Raw genomic sequence first — 23741 nt, 5'->3', positions numbered from 1 at the left:
CCCCCAGCGGGCAAGCAGAAGAGGAGTCAGCAGTGTACCCCTGTGGGGATGAAGGTCAGCCAAACACTGGGTTGTTTGGAGGAGGACTGAAGTCAGCAGGTCGAGGGCTGTGGTTGTGCCTGTCTATATTGCATGTCTGCAACTCTTCAGCACCCTGTGTCCAGCCTGGGCTCCTCATTGCAAGAATGAATACTGGACCAAGCCTAGCAGAGAGCCAGTAGGGTGACGGGGGCACAGGATGTACGTGGATGTACACAGCACCGAGGGAGCTGGCTTTGATTAGCCTGGAGCAAGGACAGTTTTGGGGAGCGGTAGAGGAAGGAGGAAGTTGATCTTGGTGCCATCTTCAGCTGCCTCGTGGGTGGACAAATGCAGAGAAGAATCAGCCAGACTCTGCACTGACAGATGCATAGCAAAAGGACTAGGGGCAGCAGATGTGACTTGCAACATGGGAAATCCCAAATAGAGAGTATGCGGGGGGAAACAAAATAAAATCACAATGAGGGCAGTCAAACACTGGGACAGGTGCCCAGGGAGGAATCTCCGTCCTTGAAGACATTCATAACTGAGCTTGACAAGGCCCTGAGCCACCAGACTTAACTTTCAAGTTAGATCCAATTAAGCTGAACCTGCTTTTAGCAAGGGTTGGACCAGACAACCTCCAGGGGTCCCTTCCAACCTGAATTATTGCAAAGTTCCTACTTTATACATGAAGACATCGACCAAGACTCTTCACCTCATTGCTCTAAGAAGTCACTACTGCCTTGTTTTCATAAATAATGTGTGTAGCAGTATTCTCTGAAATGCAGGGCATGCAGTTTTAACTTTGTATTTCTTGCAGTTTCAGTATTTTCTTTAGACTAATGTTAAGGCTTTTTTCTAAGGCTGTTGCAATTTCAAAAACAATCTTCTAAGTTTCAATCAGAGCTGGCTTCCAGGCACTTTTTAAGGTTGACTGTAGCTTTAAGCATCTGGCCCTGAGTGTTTAAGAAAAAAACCTCCTGCTCTGGTCTGCTAAAAGATTCTCAGTGGCTGCTGATTGCCTATACAGATGAAGACTGCTCTTCAGGTCCTGCCTGAAGAAGTGCAGGAAAAAAGCGCAGAAAGCCAGCGAAGAAGAGACATTAGATGAGTTAGTCTTTGCTTACCAGAAAGCATCTTGATGAGCTGAAGTTTCATTAACCAGGAAAGTGGATAGAAAGATTCCTTTCAAGCTGCTATCCATATGGCTACATGCTGGGTAAAAGAACTTGCTGCCTATACGATGTGATTGCTTTCCTCCCTGAAATGCTCTCCTCGTGTGCTTGTGGACCTCTCCCCAAGGGCTTCCCAGGCCTTGAGAAAGAGTGTGGAGCTAAAAGAGGGGCAATTCAGGGTTTAGTCACAGAAAGACAGCTTGTGGTAAAAGTAATTGCCCTAGGTCTGATAGGAGAATGCAAATACAGAGACTTGGCAAGGGAAAAGAGAAATGAAAAGAAAAAGAGTCTGGAAAATAGATATGCAGAACAAAGAAAACACAATGAAAAAAGAATTGGACTACCAGGAAAAAAGAAAAAAAAAAAACCAGCAAAAGAAAGCCTAAAATACAAAATAGAAGAAAGGGTAACAGTTGATACAGAAAAATGTTTAAATTTCTTTAGTGATAAAAATAAATGATTTTTTGATTAAATCAATGATTTCTGGTTGTAAACGTCAGTTTAAATTGGACTTGAATTGATTCGCTTGCTACACGAATCTGAGCGATTCATGCCAATGAAAAGAGAGGCAAACCCAAACGTGGATCTCTGTGAGCAGAAGTGGCTTCTCTCCTTCTTTCGGAAGGCACAGTCCCAGACCTGCTACAAACAGGACTTTGCGCACTCTGTGCTGGTTAGCAACGGGAACTCCAGATGCTACTACATGTGCTGCCAACCACCCAAAACCACCATGTAACTCTGCATAAATTGCATGCCTTTTTGTGAGGTGGGCAGAACAAGAACATAAATAGCGTTACAAATCATGCCTGAAATGCACTGTCAGATCTGCATGCGGTGATTTACAGATCAACCTCCTTGTGATATATACTACCTCGAGTCACTGCTACTAAGCCTTCAACTTTAGTTGTAGCAAATAAGCTCCTTTCTCTTTCTTACCTTGCAGTTAAAAATAAATCAAACAAACAAACAAACAAAGGCACTGAAATGAGTCAAGTGGTGTTACCTGCTACTTAACAGAAAAATATCAACTCAGACCTTGTTGTTTAACCTTTCTTCCCCCACAAATCAAACAACTCGTGCTTTAAACTACTGCACCGCTTTTACCCTTGATGCTTCTTCTCAGGTTTTTAAGCCCATATACTTTCTTCTCAGCATAAAGAAAAAGAAATTATTTCTCAAAGTAATCTTTACTGACCAAATGAACAAATCAATGAGATTAAGCCTAAATATAAGCAAAGCAAGGACCAAATTTCAGAGTCCTTTTAGTCTATTTTTAAATTTTTGTAAAAACAGAGGCGTTTTTTTAAAAAGTGTGAACTATTTTTTAAATTTGAAATATTACAGTTTGCTTCAATTATTTTCTATATTCAGGTACTCTCTTTAGACTTGGAAAATCAAACAACTAGACACGCATTTGAGAGCAGAACTTCAGTAGAAATCAGGAGGGGTACGCCAGGATGGACAAACAGAGTAGTCATCGTATCATTCTTAATACAAACCACTAAAAGAAAAGCCTTATTTCAAGTCTCCTCATGTTCTGCTTCATCAAATTTAGTGAATAAAGGTGACAAATTGAGGACTTTCAGTTTGCCTAAAACCAATACCTACTTCAAAATTTTTCAACAATTTGTTAGATGTATTGGCTCTAAGCTCCCAGCAGAATCATACACACACAAAAAAAATCTTATTTTCATTCATTTACAGCAAAATGTATTTATGCCCACTAACCAAAAAATACTTCATTAAACATTCATAGATACTGCAGATATTTATTAAATTAGTTTCATCACCAGAAGATATTTTTTATATAATATCAATTTTCTATGTTTATTGAGAGCTTGTAAAGCCTTTTTCAAGAAACAGTAAAATACATGAAATGTTTTACTGCATAGCAACAGACTAACTAAATTTCATTCTCACTCAGCTCATTCACTTAACAATGTTTACTTAGTGAACCCGAACTCAAAACAAGTTTCATTGCTTTGAACCACCTCACACTGATCTTGACTTTTGGCAAGGGTAAAAAGTACCATTAATATTTAAGAAACTTCAATTACAATTGCTGATTGAAACCCAAGTGACAGCAACCGCCAAATTTGAACTCTATTTTTTTGAAGAAGCCAAATTTTCCTCATCCTGTAGCCCTAGAAGAATTAGCTTTTTATACTGGCATGCATTCCCTCATTAAAACCAAATATCCTTCTCCCATAGCACTGCCAGCATGCCTGCACTACTGCAGGTGGGTAACAAGCATAGGCAACTCTTTTACAAAGACCTTTCTCACCTGTTTGGCTCATCAAATACTCTGGTAACAGAAGATTTCAGCTTAGATTTCATCCCTGTCTTTAACATTAGATCAGGGAAGATTACACCTGCGATTAGGGCAAGCTAGGTTCAGAGCTGGGTTATCCCCTCCTTTTCAGACAGGGCTCCTTGTGCACAAGGGTCTGTTCCAGCTGCAATGAAATGCACAGGAGTGGTTTGAAAACCACTTCTAAGGTTAAGTCTCTTCATCTTGGCTAATATCTTAAAAAGTTCAAGAGAGATGTGGGCAAAACAGTAAGAGAGTAGTAAACAGAGGCTCCCCAGAGAGGTTGAACTCAAGGGACACATTGGTATTTTTTCTAAATTTAGAGCTAATGGAGGATTTCATTAATATAAATCTTTCAGAACATCAAGACTGAATCAACCCTGTAGGCAGACATAGTGGAAGATATTTTGCCCAAACTTTCCCCAGTCTTCTTGGCAAGATAGTATGCCGAAAAACATGACCATAAAATGCAAGTGTTCTTAGAGAATGCACTAGATCTGGCTGGGATGGAGTTACCTTTCCTCATCACAGTCCGTAAGGTGCTGTGTTTTGGATTTGTGACCAGTGTTGATAATAGAGGGATGTTTCAGTTATTGCCGAGCAGCACTTGCCCAGCATCAAGGCTTTTTCTGTTTCTCGTGCTGCCTCCCAGCCAGCAGCCTGGGGGTGGGTAAGAGGCAGGGAGAGGACACAACCTGGACAATTGACCCCAACTGACCAAAGGGCTATCCCATGTCATATGACATCGTGCTCAGCAACAAAAGCTGGGAGTTTCAAATTTCTAAAATAACCATAGCTCAGAGACTGGCTGGGCACTGAGCTGTCTGTGGGAGGTGGTGCATGACTGCTTGGCATGGCATCACTTTGTGAAAAATAAATAAAACTTTCCTTCACTTATTAAACCATCTTTATCTCAGCCCATAGGATTTCGTACTTTCGCTCTTCGGACTCTCTTCCCCATTCTCCTGGTGGGCAGTGGGAGTGAGCAGCTGGGTGGGTGCTCAGCTGCTGGCTGGGGTCGACCATCCCACCCCTCTCCCCCCAAAATGTATACAGAGAGGAGAGAAGAGAGCAACAAGGAAAATTGCTTGAAATCTTAGAAAACAAAACAAAATCAAAAACCCAGAAAGCAACTTATACCATTGGCCATTTATATTCAAGTTAGTCATATAAAACCAGAAAGTTATTTCTTCTCCAATTAAGAAAACCTATTTATGCTGCTCCAGTCAGTTAATTACTACATCGTAATTCACATGCCACCTGTCCTCCTAGCCGAATCTTCACAAGTCTTTTCAGGTATTAACTTGAGACAGCGCACTCCTATTCAACAGCGGAAAAAGCTGAAAGAGAAAATAAACAAGCCTGGGGGCAATGAGGATCTCACACTTGGGCTATAAATGTTTGCAGATAAAGGTAATGTTTGGTGTAATTCATATTTTCCTCAGTGCTTTTTTCCCCCTCCTCACTCTGCTGTTTTCATACCAAGGTAAGATAAGGTCATACCAGGTTTAGTCATCTAAAAAAATCAACCTACACTTACTGGCACTTCTTCACACATTTCTTTTTGCTATACCTATCCTTCCTTCTTTTTTTTTCTTCTCCTCCTCAATATTTTACACAGTATTTCAGGCATCTGCATCTTAAGATTAAATGATTTGAATGACAGACTTGAAAGTTAAGCACTTCAGTTTACCAGTACTTTTTTTTTTTCTGTACAGAGACAGAAGATGAATGAAAAGGGAATAAATGACACAGTAGTCCTTTCATACCCCCTTCTTTTTCCAAGAGCATTCTTTTTCATTCCCCTCGCTTTCAATTCAACTCATTCACAAAGGATTAGCATAACACATCTTTTTATGCTTGTAAGGGTTACAGCTGTAATCGCTTCACCTCATCACTTTACTTCGAAATCCTGTCTCCAGAGGAGTAATTCGATTACTCATGACAATCCAACTTTTGCCTAACCAAATAGAAATTCATTATAATGCTGTGCTATTGCATCAGTTTAGTGTGAGTGGATGGGAAAATAAAACCAGCGACATGAATAGTTGGTGTGAAAGGAAGAAAGCAATTGTTGCCTAACAAAAGGCTACCAACAAAAGACAGGATGACTACCAGAAATTCTTAGTCCCATGGGCAGAGTAGCCTCCAAACTAGTAATGATTTGTAGCTTTTAAAAGTCTTGGGTTTCAAGTGGGCATGGAAAGTCTATAAATTGACGAGAGCACTCGATTGCTTCCATCTGGCTAGTCTTTAGAAGGTACCAGGTAAGTGTACGTAAAAACCTGAGACAAAGCTTTCACACAGGCTGAGGAAACAACACGCATCTTCCGTTGGTGGAAAATACCTGTATATGCACGCACATGCTAGTCCTTACAACGGCCTCTCTTGCTTTCTGCTTCTGAAATTCAAAAATGTACACGAAGCAATCTGACTGCGTACTGCTTCGGAGTAAAACTAGTGCCATCCTTAGCAACTGACAGTGGATAAGGATAAAAGAAAAAAAAATGAGGACAACTGGCATCTCCAAATGACTTCCAGTTGTCCATATGCCCACAAGCATAAATCTAAGAAAAGCTCATGCTGATTGTGGCACAGAAGGACAGCACTTGGGGCAGAAACACAGATGCCAGGATCATGCCTTCAATTTAGAAGTAGAGCATTTTATTTTATTTTCTATTATTTCTGTGGAGTGATTTAAGATGCCTAGATATAATGGGATAAGTTCTCAAAGGCAACATTTGTTACGCCAAAGGTTTAGGAGCATTAGGATCCAGCTCACAAATCTTTAGCTGTTAGACTGGCTTAGGTCTGTTGTCAGCTTTCAGAGCCCACAACTATCTTCTTGATTTTTATTTTTACAGATTCCGAAGGATTTCAGCACAACATATGGGTGGCATTAACGGCATTAGGCACTTACAAATTCGTATCATTATAAAAACACATAAAGTTTGAAATACATTTGGGGTTAAATGCAATACATATACATGATCAAATTAAATAGTGATGTGTTCATGTCTGCGTTAAGAAGAAAAAGAGAAAACATCCTGTTTACAGTAGCCATATAGAGAAAACATTCCAGACTTACTCATAAAAAAAGTAGTTCACTGCATTTACTTTAGTCTGATTTCTTCTTAACATGGAATTTCTTTTTACTTAAAGTCACTGCTCTTTTACATTCTTCTAAGCACTTAACCTTTACTGTGATGTGTGTGTACTTTACAGTGACTAGAAATCAATAATAATTCTGATACCAAGTCCTTTTTGTCTTGAGAAACTTAAAATATCCCTGAGACCACATCCTTCTTCAATACTACTCATGGGAATTTACTAATAATCACATTGTTAGATATGAGTGGAGAAACTGAGTATGTGGAATACAAGCCAGACTTCAAAATGAAAGAAAGTCCTCAAAGTATTGAAAAAACAGTTTGTTATTCTTATTTTGCATGCTACCTTTCAACATATACATAGCTGCAATAACTATGCTCCCTCTATAGAGGCTCAGTATCTGTATTTTTTCCTTTACTCCATTGTTAAAAACCAGAGGAGAGCAATCCTCCAACCAAAGTGTCACAATCTGATCCTGAGAAGATATCCAGTTTGAAGAGAGAAACCTACAGCTACACAGAGAAATGCGGCAAGATCCAGCATCCAGCCTTGAATCCATAGCTCTTCTCAAGAAATGCAGCAAATTGTTCATGTACAGGAACACACGTTCTCTTTTGCCTCCTGACACTTGTTGATTTGTCGTTACTTTTTTTCTGAAACAGAAGTTACAATACTAATTTTTGTATGAGCGTGCTGTTAAAGAAACAAGCTATCCTGTTGGCAGAAAAGCAGCTCTGGTAACACTGCGCAGAGAGTACAGGCATGGCTAGGAAGGACAACACCGTGTATCACAACGGAAACCAGACCTTTCTCTTTTAATAAAGAACTCCCACCAGAAAAGTTGAAGTACCTCATCTCAAACTGGACAGTAATAATAATAAAATGGAAGAGACAGTGGAAAGGCCTCAGCACAAACATGAAAGCACATATTCATACTTCACACGCCCTACCCTAAACCAGAAACAAGTCGTCAAAGCTGTTTAACCAAGTTAAAAATACGTTGTGGGCCTGTAAATATCACAAGCTAGCCATCATGCTTACAGATAAAGTAAGTATTTTTTAGTGTTCGTTATGATGATATCTTTTCTCACTTTGCTGTAAAACATTTAGACATTCAATCAGGAGACAAAGACCACATAGTTCTCAAAATTAATGTTACACAAACACCAGCAGGATAGGAAAATGGCTGAGAGATCTGTTCTCATCAAAAATGAATTTAAAACACAGTAGCCAGTTTCAAAGCTGGAAGAGGAAATGTTACTTAAATCTGTACTTAGCTTCTGTTTTAGGGATGTTTCATTCATGTTTCTGTCTCAAACATTTATACCACAGCATAAATTGGTTCTAACCACCTTAACCGTGTTCAAGCAGGGAATAGCTAGACCTTAAGAAGGGAGAGAAAAAGATAAAGACTTAGAGTCAGCTTATCCTCCACCATTACATTTCCCCTTTAGCCTAACAAATGTTAAGACAATTTGTTGCAAATCTTGCACTTCTTATTATGTCATGGCCAGCCATGGCAATGACAAAATATGTCTTGATGAAATATTTCTGCACTGGGTAGGGCTCAAGGAGCCTCCACACATGGCTGAATGAAGTATGCCGTGCAGCTGATGTGTTTTACTTTGAACAGAGGTTGAGCAAGCAGCTCAAAGGTGGAAGGAGTAATATTTTAAGAAATTCTATCACTTGATAAAAAGCAGCTGTCACTTGGTTTTATAGTTCTGAAAAACTAGTCAAGTGTCTGCTTCAACATATGGACACATCCTAATTTTCCCAAACCTGAGAATGAGTAATCACAGCCACCAGCCTGGCAGCATGGCCCCACCTCAGCAGTGACAGGGGCTACATCCTGCAGTCGGGTCCCCGACAGGTTTATTGCGCGGGCCCAGCCATGCACAATGTGCCATGTACCTGGGCAGACAGCTCTGCGGGCTGGCTGGTGGGCAGACGAGGCTGCACACACCCGATGTAGGCTCAGGCAGCAACGGTATCCGGGATTCCTCTTCTCCTCCAAGCTACAGGCATTAGTTCACACAAAAGTCTATCAGGTTCAGGTCAACAGCTGTGTCAGCAGTCACCCATTAAATCTACAAGTCCCGCGTCCTCAGACTACACTCGAGAAGCACTGCAGCTATGTTGTCTCTGAAGAACAAGGGCTCTGCTGAGCTTTGCTAATCACAAACACAAGATGACTCAGGAGGCCTGCCATGAACAACTGAACCGGCCTTTCTACAGCTGAGCTTCTGCAAGTCGACCCACTGTCCTCTAAACGCTGCAGCGCTGCATGCCCACCATCTATCACATTACATTATGATCTATCCAAGCACTACAGACCTCCTCCTCCAGCAAACCAAATTGTTTTATCTAAGTAATTGCATTCATTCAAAACAGTTCCTTGAATGGGTTACTCAAAAATAAAGTACTTCCCAAAATGATTCGGAAAAGTTCTTTCAGCTGGTTCTGTTCCACGGGTATAAAATTTCACAGTCTAAATTTCACCGCTACTACTGAAAAAGGGACACCCAGGAAGTTATGATTTCTGTTGCTCGATTCTCTCCATGCACAAATTGATTTCACTTTCTGAGTCTGAGAAAACTCTTTGGTTCAGTTTGAATTCAATCTATATTAGTAAAGCTATTTGATTTGGCTAAGTAACATCATGCTTCAGAGCTTATGTCGAGTAAGCAATACCTTTTTCTACAAAGGCAACCAGATTACCAGCTTTCATATTTGGACAAGCATATAATGAGATTCAGTTTGCCATCTCTCAGTCCCTAAACTGCCAGCTACTTATAAAGAGTGAGGGTTTCTATATTCTGGTCAAAAGAAAAATAAGAACTTGGCAGATTTACAAATACATAGTGACTGCTGCAAATAGCCACCAGCTGTCCCCATCTTAGTGTGTGGCATGATCTAGGCCAAAACATGTAAAGGATTGGTAACAGCAGTGGCACGCTCCACAGTTCAAGTTACTGATCAAAAAACCAATCTAAGCCTGATGGTTAATATCTGATGGCTATTCATGGGGACTTGTGACATCTATTCCTCAGAGTAATCTGAAAAATCAACCTTTCTATCTGATATCCATAGGAGAATTTTCTGCAAATGTGCAAGCAGAAAATGAAATGTATTATTACATACAGCAATTATCATCTTTGATCACACCTGAGATATGGAGGACAGAGGCTCCTTCTAGATATTTCACTGAGCAGATGAAGCACCCAGTGCCCAGGTTTCACAGTCTAGTATCTTAAAAAACTTTACACCAGGGCAAGGAGTGGTAACCCTTTCCATTAGGTGTACAAAAGGAAGTGCTATGAAAGATGAATGCATGGATGTAAATCCCTGTATAAACATTACGGCTCACTGAGTTAAAGCAGAGTGGGAACTAGCTGACAACCTTTCTAAATTTTGGAATAATATCAGATACTAAGGCCTTCAGGATTCAATCTTTACGAACTACCAGAAGTGAGAAACACTACAGAACTATGAGAAAATCTTTTTACATCTGCAGAAAATAAGGACAGCATGTTGGATTACCAGCCCTTATAAAATTCATTACAAAAATTCTAGCGAATGCAGCACTGTCATTTCAAAACAGGACTGACAGTCTCAATTCAGCAAAAATGGAGAAACTAGAAACAGATCAAGGTTTAATTTGAGATTTGCTTGACTATGTATTTTCTATTGTAATGGTTCAACAAAACAAGCAGACAATTCAGATAATCTGCACAGTGCTAGTGTACGTAAAAATTAAGGTTCACATTAAGAAACACCTGTACTTGTGAAATCATCTGCCTTCCATATGTTGAGGCAATTTGAGTACTAATTACACAGACTGTAGAATCCTACCCTCCCTCTCTCTCTCTCATATGGAAAAAGAGTCATCCATTCACTATTGTTACAAACATGGATATAATAACAAAAGCCTCCTTCAACAGTTCCAGCAAATAGTCAACAATTTGGTTTTCCTGTCCCAACAATAAGATGTAGAATCAGAAAATGCTTTAAAAATATTTCTTCATATCATAGAATCACAGATAGTTTGGGTTGGAAGGGACCTTTAAAGGTCATCTAGTTCAACCCCCTTGCAATGAGCAGGGCCATCTTCCACTAGATCAGGTTGCTCAGAGCCCTGTCCAGCCTGGCCTTGAATGTTTCCAGGGATGGCGCATCTACCACCTCTCCAGGCAACCTGGTCCAATGTTTACAAAGAATATGATTTACATCTTCCATAGGCAGCCCTTTGAAATGGCTAAGTCAGAAATACAATAGCACCAGGGATGGAAAGAGAGTGATTATGATGCCTGTTTTCCATGAGTACATAAGGACTTGGGTTTATTGTCCCAGAAGGAGGCCAGAAAGAAAGTATTTTCATAATACTGTGAAGTGTACAGATATAATCTCTTTTGCTACCACATTCATTATACTATACAGCGCCATTCTGATTTTATGTCATGTTATGATGGTGTAAGTACCTATTCTTTGCCAGAGCTGAAAATCTTCCAATGTAATTTCTCACACTGTGAAATTGATGACACGTAACTGAGGATTTGCCTTAAACTTGCCCATTAACCACCTCATTATGCTACCTCTGAGCTTTTCTCCGCATTTCAACTGCCCATAGAAACAATCTTTGGGAAATCTGTTGTCCAACACGAGAACTAGGTCTGGCATAACTGGAAGCCCTGTAATCTTGCTTCAGTGCTGACAATGTGCCAGCAATTTAGGAGTGCAGCATTCAAGGTGACATCCCGCAGCTTTATGACAGCAAGGGCATTAAAGCAGTGCATTGGAAGTGGTTTGGATAGTCAATGTGGAGACCATAAATGGTCCAAGTTTTGTAGCTGTACAACAAGTGGCAACAACTAATGCACAATAGATGTTTACTTATATTTGAAGCCAGACGTCTCTTATTTCAGACATGCTGCTTTAATGTCCTAAATACTACATTGGTTTTTGCTATTCCCTGCATGACTTTGCTATTAACTGTGGTACTTGAAAAAAGTATGCTGCTGAAGTAGCATTGCTGTTCTCACAAATTTCAGTAGTGTATTGTCAGCGCAGACTACTGCCTCAGGATATTTTCCACCACAGCGAGGTTAGTGTAGAACCTCTTTTCCCTCTATGCTAATGGCCTGGCCAAACCACTTGGCAGAGGGGCTGAAACAGTCAATAATATGTAGTCTGCTTACATATGTGTGAATAACCAATACTCGGTCATCAGCAAACAGCAACTAACACAACTCAGCAGATATGGGACCTCTGATTTAATGTTCAGGTTAAATATTCTGGCATCTATATGGTATTGAATGGGGTTACTGTTCCCGTTGACTCAACAAAGCAAATGTTACTCAGAAGTGGCAAAGGATGCAATCTGTTTCGTGACCTCTTTGACAGTAAAGGGTTCTGGAAGTCCACCCTGATCAAGAACCTTTATTACCACATCACCGTGAAACACAGAAAATTCACAGTCCTTTCCAGACTGCTGAATTTGCACAAAAGCCTCCACACACTTCCAAAGGCAACAGTGTCGAAAGCCACGTACAGGGTTGTAATTCTTTTCCCTACACTTTCAATTTACCTGACTACGAAAGTCGCTTTAACAGTGCCTGTAACTGCTTCTTGCTCTGACAGACAGATGTTTGAAAACCACATGATTTCTAGAAAGATCATCCCTCTTATGAGGTCCATCTGCGTATCCTTCTGGTCAGGATCTTTACAGAAATAGCGTGGTTAGCACACAACTTCCCATCACAGCAGAAAGCAGTTTGTGCTCCTGAACTTCAGAGCCATTGTCTCCTTACACAGCCGACAAAGCATCAATCTCTGTACTTCAGTAATTTGGCAGCAGTGCCAATCAACCATACTGACTGGCTCTGCAACACATTTGACAGCGTTTAGGAAGTGCTACTACGCTTGGCAATGCTGCTCCTTGTTTCTAGATGACTAGCTGTAGAACTTCACTTAGCACTTTCTCAGGGATGACAAGCAAATAGTTTAATAAACCTTGTAACGTTCATGACAATGAGGTGGAACTTTTTTCATTTAGTTAAGACTGTTTGATTAGATACAAAGAAACACAGGGATGCTGTGTTTAGGGCCATAAATGCTTTTCATAAAAATCAATAAGCACATTTCTGATGTAGATGTTGCTGAAGTTCTTCTGCATTCTTTAGGCCTCATTCTTTTCTGTGATAAAGTCCTGTTTGTCCTTGCTGTCCAGGTGAACAGTGAGCAGCTTTATTGCTCAAAAATATTTCGTCTTCTCTTCAAAATATCTCTGCGTTAGGTAGCTGTTAATACAAGGATGAATAATTGCAAAGATTATCACCTCTGTGCTAAGATGTCGCACATTGATGTAACATTTTATGTTTGTTTTCTGTACTTGGACTGAAGCAGATTTGACCTTGAGGTTCAATTTCTTCTAGTAGTTTTGAACACGACCTCGAGACCTTTCGGCTGCACCTGAAGATGGCGAAGACTACCTCCTCCATGCCTTTCATCACTACTCTCGCATGTACTGTAATTTCTACCCTGCTTTCAGAACTGCTCATGCAATTGTTCTAACTTAGGAAAAATTTAAAATTATTTTGACTATGTTAAGTTAGTTTATTTTAGTAAATCTGAGTGAGATCAGTCATTTGGAACAGGGATAGCAATGAGCTGCTGACAGGCAATTTTGCCACCAGCTGTGCGACCACCAGCCATACACACTCTCTAAGAATTTGATTTTCTATGTGTTGGCTTACATGTGATCTACCGACATCAACTCCTCATTATTAATGATCATATAATCAATCTGCTACATAAACGATTTTTACTTCACCAGTACTAAGCTGCAGCGTAGGAAGGAAGTTGCTGTTATTTCAACATCAAATGTATCCATGATGTCTTCTGTAATGACAGCACCTGAGAACTACAGGACAGTGATGACCAGTTAGGGCTCAGAGCACTGGAGTGCTATTCAAGTTTTTGTTACTGCTTCCAAAACAATCTGGGGCTTTCCCACAAGCTTCCAAATCAAATAAGTGTGTATGTTAAAATCTCTCAACCTAATGCACCATTTCATGTAACCAGTTTCAAGCATGACTGATATTGACCTCATTAGTTTGAAGTGTAGTTTCTGTACTGGCGCTAACAACAATAGTAAGATAGAGGTACGTAGGGATATTTCTAGCATCAGCAATTCGTTGTTTACTGGGTACAGAATTCAACTCACATGTCAATGATGTGAATGGCAAAACCCACTCTGGACTGTCAGTGTTGACATGTGTGCTAATGTGGAGAAAGCATCATTCTGGCTGAAGACTACTGACTGGATGTAAACACAATTAGTAATTCCTGGCGATCCCTTTCTCCTCCCTTCTATGAAATGGTGAAACAGCACTGTCCCTTAATGGGACTGCTCTACAGCTCCACTGCTGCACAGATATGCCAAACTCCTGTCACTGTTGGGCCAAACGTGCATGTGAGATGCCTGTGATGGACTGCTGGAGGCAGCAATGTCTGCCTGTTCCACCTCACACACTCTTCTACCCCAGGCAATGCAAGGGGCCATTTCATCCTATGGTACAGTTAATCACAATACAAAACGAAAGTAGACACAACCTGTCAGTTAATCACGATATAAAATGAAAGTGGACGCAGGCTTTCCGAGTGAAACGGGGCTAATGAGCCCAGTCCTACGAGGTGATGATAGATTTTACCTTCTCTAAACACTTGTAATTTTACAATGACACAAAGAAGGTAAAGACATAAGAAAGGCAAGTAAGAAATGATTAAAGTACAGAAAAAAAGGGGAGTTAAAATAAAAAAAACCCCATCACTGCAGTATTAGCAAATGGTCATTTTAATTGCCTATTATAAGGGGAATCAAGGATTATCTATTGCAGTTAAAAATCTAAAGGGTTTTGTAAAATCAGTGGATTTCTACCTTTATGTTTCCATATTCTTCAACAATGGAAGCAAAACATTCAATGCCCACAATCTGATCCACGAAATAATATTCATAATAGCTGAAGAGACCTAAGACACCAGGTACCTACTAAAAGAACATACATGCTAAGATGCTGATCCTCCACTTAGAGCAGGTAATGTATCAACATTCATTCTCTAATACTTAAATACAAACTAGAATCCTCTACCTAAACTATTACTTTAAAAATTCTTAAATCTTTAGGGAACCTTTAAGGTTCCTAAGATTTTAGTCTGCTTTTAGCATCTGCATAAAGTAATTTGTTAAATATCTAGGCCAAAAGAAATACCGAAACATTTCAAAATCAAGGAAATATAATATTTATTATAACTTTGGACTCAGATCGTCTTCATTGTATTGGTTGATTTTTTTTTAATACACTGAAATCCCTCATTAGTGTTTCCTCTTTACAAACTTAATGATTTTAAAAAAGCTAACTTTCAAAACCAAACTAAATTTAATAGAAGAATGTTTGCATGTAATACATTTATCCACTACGCAATGTATTTAAAAATAAAGTCCTCTAGTAAAGCAATTAGATTTATTAATTTTATTTACTAGATTCACTCATCCATGAAACTTTTCTGATGAAAAGCAGCCAACTGCTCTTTCAAAACATAGTAATACACCTATATTCCAAAGACTTAGGAAACAGGCTGGAAACTAGAAAATACGTCTGATCTTAATTATTCTCAAATACAGTTCAGCTCAGGCAATGTCATAAACATAAAATTACATTAGATAATTCAGAGTCTTTTGCTGTTGCACTCAGAAGGAACTCTTTTTTCTTAGAGATGTCAAGCAATGAACAGAAAAGAGTACTTCTCTCCAGTGTCTTATAATAAAGAACAGGAAACACATTCTTTCAAAATTATCGTCCCATGCACGTCATTCAGGTAGCTTCACCTAACAAATGCTGTTGTTATATTAAATTTCTTTTTATTAAAATCAGATTTTGGTAATTCAATGCCATGATTTTGTTACTCTCTACATATATATGAAAATACCCACACTACAGGTGTTGTGTCTGGAAATCTGGAGGTGTCTCTCAGTTAACTGCTTTTTTTATAATCATCATCAAGTATTCCATCAAAGGATCATTCAATTTTTTATTTGCAACTAAAGGTATCACTTATCAGAACCGGCAGATGTGGTTGCTCGGTGAGCTACTGCAATTTCACATACAAAAGAGAAAAATATGCCATGCTAATATTCTGTTTCCATCTTTGGAAAGCTCAGCAAGTCAGTTAAAATGTCCTCTTTGTGAGACAAAAGACATTATGCAAAACGCTGAAGTTTAAACATATTAATAGCTTTTTCCTATGAATGAGAGAAAAGACAGAGGTGACTTAGGCAACATCTGCATTCTTCTCCAAATTTATATTGCCACTTAGGTCTCCAGTGCCTCTAAAAGTCGTTCTGGGAGCATTGATCCAAGCATAGAACAACAGTGAGAGAAGCGTTGTTTCATATACATTAAGCATCCGACATCTTCCCTCATTTGTGCATTAATCAGTAACAGGCAGATCTGAGCATCCTGCTACAGGAGGTGATTTGACTTTCACAAATTTCCCTAAGAGCAGAAACATCATCAGGAACAATTTCAAGGAAATAATTATGGTCTAGACAGATTTATGACTTCTAAAGACCTAATCCAAAGCACATTAATGTCAGTGGAAGGACTCCCATTGACATCAAAGGCCTTTGGATCAATCCCCAACTGCTGTGGGAATGAATTCAGAGCAATAACGATGGTGGACTAAATGCACACTTGCAGTTGAAATGTTACCACCCAGACCTTTTTGTTCCTCAAATCAGATTAAAAAGTCATTTTCTGCTATTTCACAATTACTTCCAGATGCGCATCATCTCAAATGGCATTTTCATCCATCTGTATGAACCAAACGTGCATAGAGACAGAGGTTCTACACTGCCTCAACTAATAACACAGATGAAAACCACAAGCGAAAATAATTTTGGAGGTGACGGAGTTCATGTTTTCAGTGTGGAGTGAGAAACCTTGGACTTCATTTACTCCTTCTAACTACTTTGGGACAGAGCTGCCAGGCCCACTGCTGCTTTATTAACTGTCACAGTAGATTTCTTCTAATTAAATTTTCAATATTTTTCTCTAGTCCTCTAAACAAAACAATACATATAAATCAATGTTAGCCTCAAACTTGGCAGCCTAAAAACTGTCAGAAATGTCAACTTCATGTACTCTGCTTAATAACAGCTCTGCTGTCCCCTCTGTCCTCTTAAATGTCTATTTGCATGCTAAATAATTTGAAGCATCACTCTTCTCTGATCATGGTAATCTAGTTTCATTCCCTTAGCAGTCAATAACATTTTAGGCTGTAAAATGAAATGCCAACGTTGTGTGCGAGTGCAAACCCACAGTTTTACACAGTCAAACTCAGCTCCAAGATGTGACTGATCGGTCGTCAACATCACGTGTTACTCTGAAGTGCATGCTCGGGGAATCACACATCTTTTATTCACTCCTCTAGCAATACTTTGGTTAGGGACGTTCAGTTGTCACGTATTCACTGTGATATGAGCATGTTATGGACTGGTTGAACTCTGCTTACCAAATGAGTTTTAGAATTTTGAGAACATTCTTTAGGAAATTATATGTAATACTTTTTTGTCAAATCATGCACATTTCCTAGCATAATTCCATTTTTCTATTGCTAATGAATATCTGACGTATTACCTCAGTCTCTGTACCCTTCTCTGCACTTCAGAACACAAGATTTTTTGTCCTTCTTCAGTTACTCTGTGTGGGAAACCAGATTATTAGCGACTGGGTAATGCTACTACCTAGATCTGAAAAATAATGAGGTATAGAACAATTAACTGTTTTGGGGGCGTTTTTTGTTTGTTTGTTTTTAAATTGATGCTGATCACTGGTTACTAAGAGGATCTGAATGGGAAGCGAATTCAGGTTGACGGAGGAAAGCAATATTGGCTAAAAGTATCCAAGGAATTAAAATGGTTCATAGTTCATACATTTTTCCGGGCCATACCTGTAATGGAAATGGCACTTTAGGTACGTTCTACCCACACCTGCATCACAAGGAGTTATTTTTAACCCGATTTCCTCAAGAATCAAAGCTTATGTGAACAGACTCTGTACACGTGTGCAACTTTCACGTCCTCTCACCACATCTAATAACTTGGGACTCTCTTGGCCAATTCAGTCCAATCTGCAGAAGGGCAAAAGTCACAAAGTCATTAAATCCTTACAAGCTTTGTGGAAATAAGTGGCCAGATAAAGGGGAAATCCTATTATTAACTTAAATCAGGGCCATCAAAGAATCACTCTGGCATTCATCCTTCAGCTGCAAGTACACAGGAACTGCTCAGGAGACTACTTCTTAGTCTGGTGCTGTTCCAGTATTTTCTCCCATAAAAAACTAACTTTGTGTATTTTAATACACCAGACACTAGTAAGCCTCTCGGCTTACTCTAAAACCATTTTTTCAAGACACACCAAAACCAGCAACATACTTTAGTCATGATTTGCCACCATCTTTTAGATGAGTTCACACTTCAGTGCATTTTGTTATCAGAAGCACACAAGAACATTGCACCTGGAATATACGGGCTGAAAAAGTATGAGTGCTTCAGTTTAAATTTGCTGACTATCAATAGTTTGACAGCAGTAAACAAGCTATTCCATCAGTTCTCAAAGGTAAAAGGCAACCCATGGGAATGATACGTGCAAAAGCCTTATGCATTAAAATACATGTAAATTATATTAATAAGGAACTGCCCAAGCAAAAAAAAAAAAAAAAAAAAAAAAAAAGTCAGGGAGAGAACACATTGAAGAAATTTAAATTATCAAGATTAGAATTTCAGGATATGAACTTCTTCAGCACCAAACCATGACATTACTACCATATTTTTTTCCATCTTTACATCTTACCAGTGTGAATATACACAGTAGATAACACCAGACCCTTGAACGTAGTAAAAATGAGAAAGTACCTTTGCTGGTAATACTGAACTTCACTACCAGGGAAATTTTGTCTTGCCTTTACAAGCACCTTTAATGTTGTTCCTCTCCCCGTACTTCCACCCCAGCTCTTTATGATTTTTAATGCCTCTTCAACATATTCAAGGCAAAATTCAGTTCAGCCAGCTGCAGGCTGCTTCAAGTCATAGGAGATGACTTGAATATTATTATAATTATATATTATAATATAACTATAATAATATATTATAACTGAATACATAGTTTAGGCAATTTGCTGGATTTTAGAAGGGTACCTTAGCTTTACTGGGGTGCATTAGGCAACGTGAGACAGTCCTCTTTTCCCTACGAGTATATCACAAATGTAACCAGACATCTCCTAGGTCAATGATTCAAAGCAAACTTACACACTGTGAAAAAATCAGTATAACCAGATGAACATATACATAAACCAATATATTAAGTATACTATTCTTCAAAGACAACAAATCATGGTATTATTTTTTCTGAAGAAAACATGGGGAAAAAATTCAGTATCAGGTTTTTAAAAACAATGTAGAGTACCAGTATAACTCATTTGAGAGGTGTGAATGTATGTGACTTTGAAGCGATGATTTCCTATTAAATGCATTCTTTCAGAGCATGAGCGAGCATTTGCTCCTAATATTGCCTCCCCCTCATTTCACATCTCTCAATTAAAATAAAGTCAGAGAAAACATTTTGGTTTTTAGTTCCACATCCAAAGAGTATAGTACTCACATATCAGGCAACGCAGTGACTTCACAATAACAGGTCTTTAGCCAGAACGGCAAAGGCAGGATTTACAGCACGACGGTAACCAATGTGCTACTCCTTTCCCCCTCCCTTCAGACTACAGCCATTGGGGTGCGAGTCGCTGGTATGGCAGAGCAAGTCCTACAAGAAGCCACCAGGACTATTGCTCCTGCGAACATTGCTTTGTCATCAGTGCACTGAATATGGTTATGTAAAAAATAATTTCCTCCTAAGCCAGGTAAACTCCTTCCCCATTTTGTTATTACTATACAGAAAATTTACGATGAGAGAGACCACTGCTCTCTTCTTCCTCATTCCACATTTCTGCAGTATTTTAGGATATTTCTGAGCCTTTCAAGACTCTCCCTCGACTCAAATCATAGCAATACATGCTTGTGGTACATAAATATTTGTTCATGTAAATATATTTTAATTGCAACATTTAATCTTGCCAGGTAAACATAAGAAAGATAATGCTGATGTTCTCTTCACAGCAGACTTAGCTCACGGTTTTAATTTCCTGTTTTTATTAGCTTACCTCACTTGACGAAAATATTAACACATTTTGGGAAGCACATTTTATTCTCTGGTTTCTCAAGAAAATGCTTTTTTGCTACCACCTCATTAGAGGCATTAGCTTTTAATTGGAACAAGTTTTAAATTGAAAGAAGCGATTGAAAAAACGGTGCTGATGTGCCACCACAGTACTTTAAATGCCTGCTTGCTCATATCTAAAGTTGTTTTTATGCCGAACATCAATATGCAATTAGAAGGAGACAATGTAGGCAGTGCTAGGCCTCTGCAGAGTACTCTTTCAGCATTTTTAAGCCCCTTTCTTGTTTATACTGTCATAGTCTATCAAACAATTCTCCTGTTGACACAATCAAGCAACGAAAATAAATAGCTACAAATACAGTCAAAGCAAGAGATAACAATAAGCAGAACAACTAAGTCCTCATTTGAAGATGAAACAGCATTTTTTGAGTGAGCAGTATGTGATTAACACGCTGTATGTGGGGTCAGTATGATTTATATTCACAGCTATACAGCTAGTCTTAGCCGTGGGCCTCGCTTGATATCAAAGGCACGACCCTTCCTCAAATCAGCCCTCCCCTACGTCTAGCTAACACTTGGAGCTCGCTCTTAGGAAAATTAACTATCCTGTCCTTCATTTAAATTATCTCCACCACAGCTTAGAAATAACCGTTAGCATAACAGACAGTTTACCAAGGTGCTTTCTAGTCTCCAGTCCATCTGCCTGCTGCCTGAAATGCTCCCGCAGCCGGAAAGCAGATCTTGAAAACCACAGACGGGGGGCAGGGGGGGAAAGGAGTGCGTATTTTGTCTAAATTCTGAGTATTGCTAGAACAGTATTCTCTTGGCCCAATACCAAAGAATAAACAGCAGTAGCCCACCACACTTTAAGACAATCAAGTAGTTCAAAATAGAGCGACAGTACTCGTTTGGCTCAAATATTTAACAGAAGCTCCACATTTCATTAAAAAAAAGCTACTTTGCTCGGAGGGAGAACCTCTTACCTTTTGTAGCTATTCGAACACACTGAGTTTTGGTTTCCTGTTGAGGAGGGAAAAGTAAAGAAAACAGTCAGATCAGGTCATTCTTTTCTTGCCTTCCCCATTCCATAAACTTGTCCTAGCTCTGCTGATCAGCTGGGGCAACCCAACAAGGTGTCTCCAGGCCCTGGGCTTAGCAGGGGAGGAGGCTAGGTGACTTCGCCTTTACAAAAGCTGGATGAATTCTAGACATTGATCTGTACTACCCAGGATAATGATGGGGAGAAATGGTGCAGCACAGCCCAGATGTAGCCAACTTGCAGATTACTCAAAACAAACGGAAATCATGCTGTAAGAATACAGAGAGAGGGTGCAGTGCAAGAAAAGGGGAGGAGTGGTGCTCCTGTTTACATCATGGCACAGAAACCCTGAGCCAGTGTCGACCTCCAACAGCGCTGTGCAGCAAAGAAGGTACATTTGCTCAGCACTGTCTCCAGACTTCCGTCTTGCTGCATCCTGACAGCCTTGAAAAGAGTGACCAACAGCACATCAGCAATGTGGTCCCTGATGCTTCCAAGCATGCAATGAGCACAGAAGAAGCCCATGTATCCCTTCACACATGACACAGTTAATCTACAACCTACATAATCTGCCCAGGAAAGACAGTGATTTGACAGTGATGTGCTTCAGAAGAAGTTGCACACACAAAGACAATTTCTATGTATTTTAATTTCCCCTCCCCTCCTCAGAAATTTGGTCAGCAATTGAAACAAATGAACAGAGAAATGACTTGGTTATGCACAGTTTGGACAACATGAACAGACGAGGGTTAGCCATAAATGGGTTTTCTGACCTTTTTGTACAATGTGCAGTCATTTTAAAAGCAAACATACTGAAATAGCATAAGGTTGCGTGAGAGGATGCAGCTGCTGTTGTATTAGATCACTCTAAACAATATTAGCATGTAATTAGAAAATATAATAATGACAGTTTCATTCTATAAAATATGCTCCCTCTAGTCCTGCACACCCCAGCACTCCATCCCCGAATACATCCCCTGGGATCTCTCTCCTCTTGAAGATCCCCAAGCAACAGCTAAAATATGTTGATGCTGTTTTGTAAACACAGCTTGCAAAGAATGAGCAAGGCTGTGAGTTGAGCCTTCCCATAAATGTTCCATATAAAGACAATTTTTCAATCTAAGTGAAACCCCCATAAAGTTTATTGATATAATCTTACTTAATTATCACTGTCCAAAGATACTGGATTTACTTGTCCACTTTTGTTCAAAATGTCTGCAAGGATCACAGAGTAACCCTCATCCCAACCCTACTGTGTATTTCAGAGCGTACTTTATTTCCTCTTGACTATTCTGGTGATCCCACTAGTTTACAGTAAAGCATCTATTTAAATATTCTGCAGCTCAGAGGTTATCTTACAACCACTCTGTCCCATCACAATGCAGTGCAATCCTTTCCAAACCTCCCCCCAAATCCCTCTAGGAACAGAAATCTGATCCAAAGTTTCAAATCATACCAAAGAAATCCATTTTAGGATTAAACTCTCTCACAAACTGAAATCAAATTAAAGTAAAAAATAATGTATTCTTCCCTGGTCTCCTACTAATCTGTCAAAAAGTAAAAGCCAAAATAAAGATCTATTTTTGTATTCAATATTTTTATTTTACTTTTCCCTCCCATTTATTTCTTGGGGAATGAAACAACTTTCCTTACAATTTAGTCTGCTGGAAGCCAACAAAAGCAAAGGGAATTATTTGTAGCAGGTGAGGGAAATACGGATGAGTGTCCAGCAGTTGCCTTTTATCTTGCTTTGTTTGCTTCACACAGGTCTGTAGATAAGAACTAAAAAGAGGGCATGGTCTCTTCCATCAGAAGAAGCATTCAGTTCTCAAGCAGCTCCAGTACAGTTTCATTAGCTCCTGCTTTGTCCCCATTCTGACTTGATACATATGCCATTTTCGTAATCATAGGAAGAAGGTGAGATTTTCTTCAAAAGGCTCTAAGGCAAGGCTGCCTGCTAGCTAGGATTTGTTTAGTCACCGCGGACACTCAGATGCAAGGAAGGGTAAACACGGCTCCTGCTCCTTTCTGATGGCTCTGGTGCGTCTCAGCGACTCAATCTAGCTGTCCTACCTAGTTCCTTTCTGACCTGCCTGAACTCTTTGTATGAAGACTCCTATGGACATATTACTACAATTTCCTTATGTTTTCTAAACTATAAATGAAAGTTTAGAATTTTTAAATATCAGAAGTGTCTGTGTCTACCATGTTTTCGTTCCTCACCTATCATTTCCCCCTCCCTCATTTTTCATTTATGAGAGGAAAAACCATTCAAGAGCAACACCACGGGGCTTGCAGAGCCACAGCTGTTCTCACCTGGAACCTCCCTCCCTGTTGCTTTTCCCCCTTCCATACGCACAGAGAGCCAGCAGCAGTAAAATGAAACACCAAGGAGGTAATGAAGGTGAGCAACAGCCATGCTCTTACTTCTGCACAGCAGTGGAGCAAGCTTGAAATACACCTTTTCCGAAAGGCTCTCGAAAACACACCGTGGGCCTAGGGTCGCTTTTGCTCAAGCAAATTTTTACTTTTTATTTGACATTCGGTGTGAGAGTCTCAACAAATTTGAAACGTTTCATTAGTCTGCAAGAGCAGCCCACATTCTGTTTATCCTGCTGTAATTTAATTTTCTGAAGTGCGCAAGCGCTGAGAATTGGGGAAAGGGCTGTGGATGTTATTTACCAAGGAGGCAGAGTCACAGCACTGAAGTTACTTCGCTCAGATGATTAATAGGAGATCTATTAAACCCTTGTCTAGTAGCAGTTGCTGTGACACAAGGGTGGAGTCAAATGTGA

The 23741-nt window shown here is 39.5% G+C and overlaps 1 protein-coding gene across 8 annotated transcripts in view; it reads right to left on the bottom strand.

Annotated features, from left to right (window-relative positions):
• Positions 1–23741, bottom strand: part of PTPRK (protein tyrosine phosphatase receptor type K) — a 326159-nt gene that overhangs the window by 50330 nt on the left and 252088 nt on the right. For all 8 annotated transcript variants that reach the window (XM_075414077.1, XM_075414080.1, XM_075414079.1 and 5 more), the window contains exon 12: positions 20891–20927. In XM_075414077.1, coding sequence (XP_075270192.1) covers positions 20891–20927 — 37 coding nt within the window. The remainder of the gene's footprint in view (positions 1–20890; positions 20928–23741) is intronic.

The sequence above is a fragment of the Opisthocomus hoazin genome, chromosome 2 (assembly GCF_030867145.1).
Source record: "Opisthocomus hoazin isolate bOpiHoa1 chromosome 2, bOpiHoa1.hap1, whole genome shotgun sequence".
Taxonomy (NCBI): Eukaryota; Metazoa; Chordata; class Aves; order Opisthocomiformes; family Opisthocomidae; genus Opisthocomus; species Opisthocomus hoazin.
Note: the sequence above shows the minus strand (reverse complement) of the source record. Positions and strands in the feature narration are given on the sequence as shown.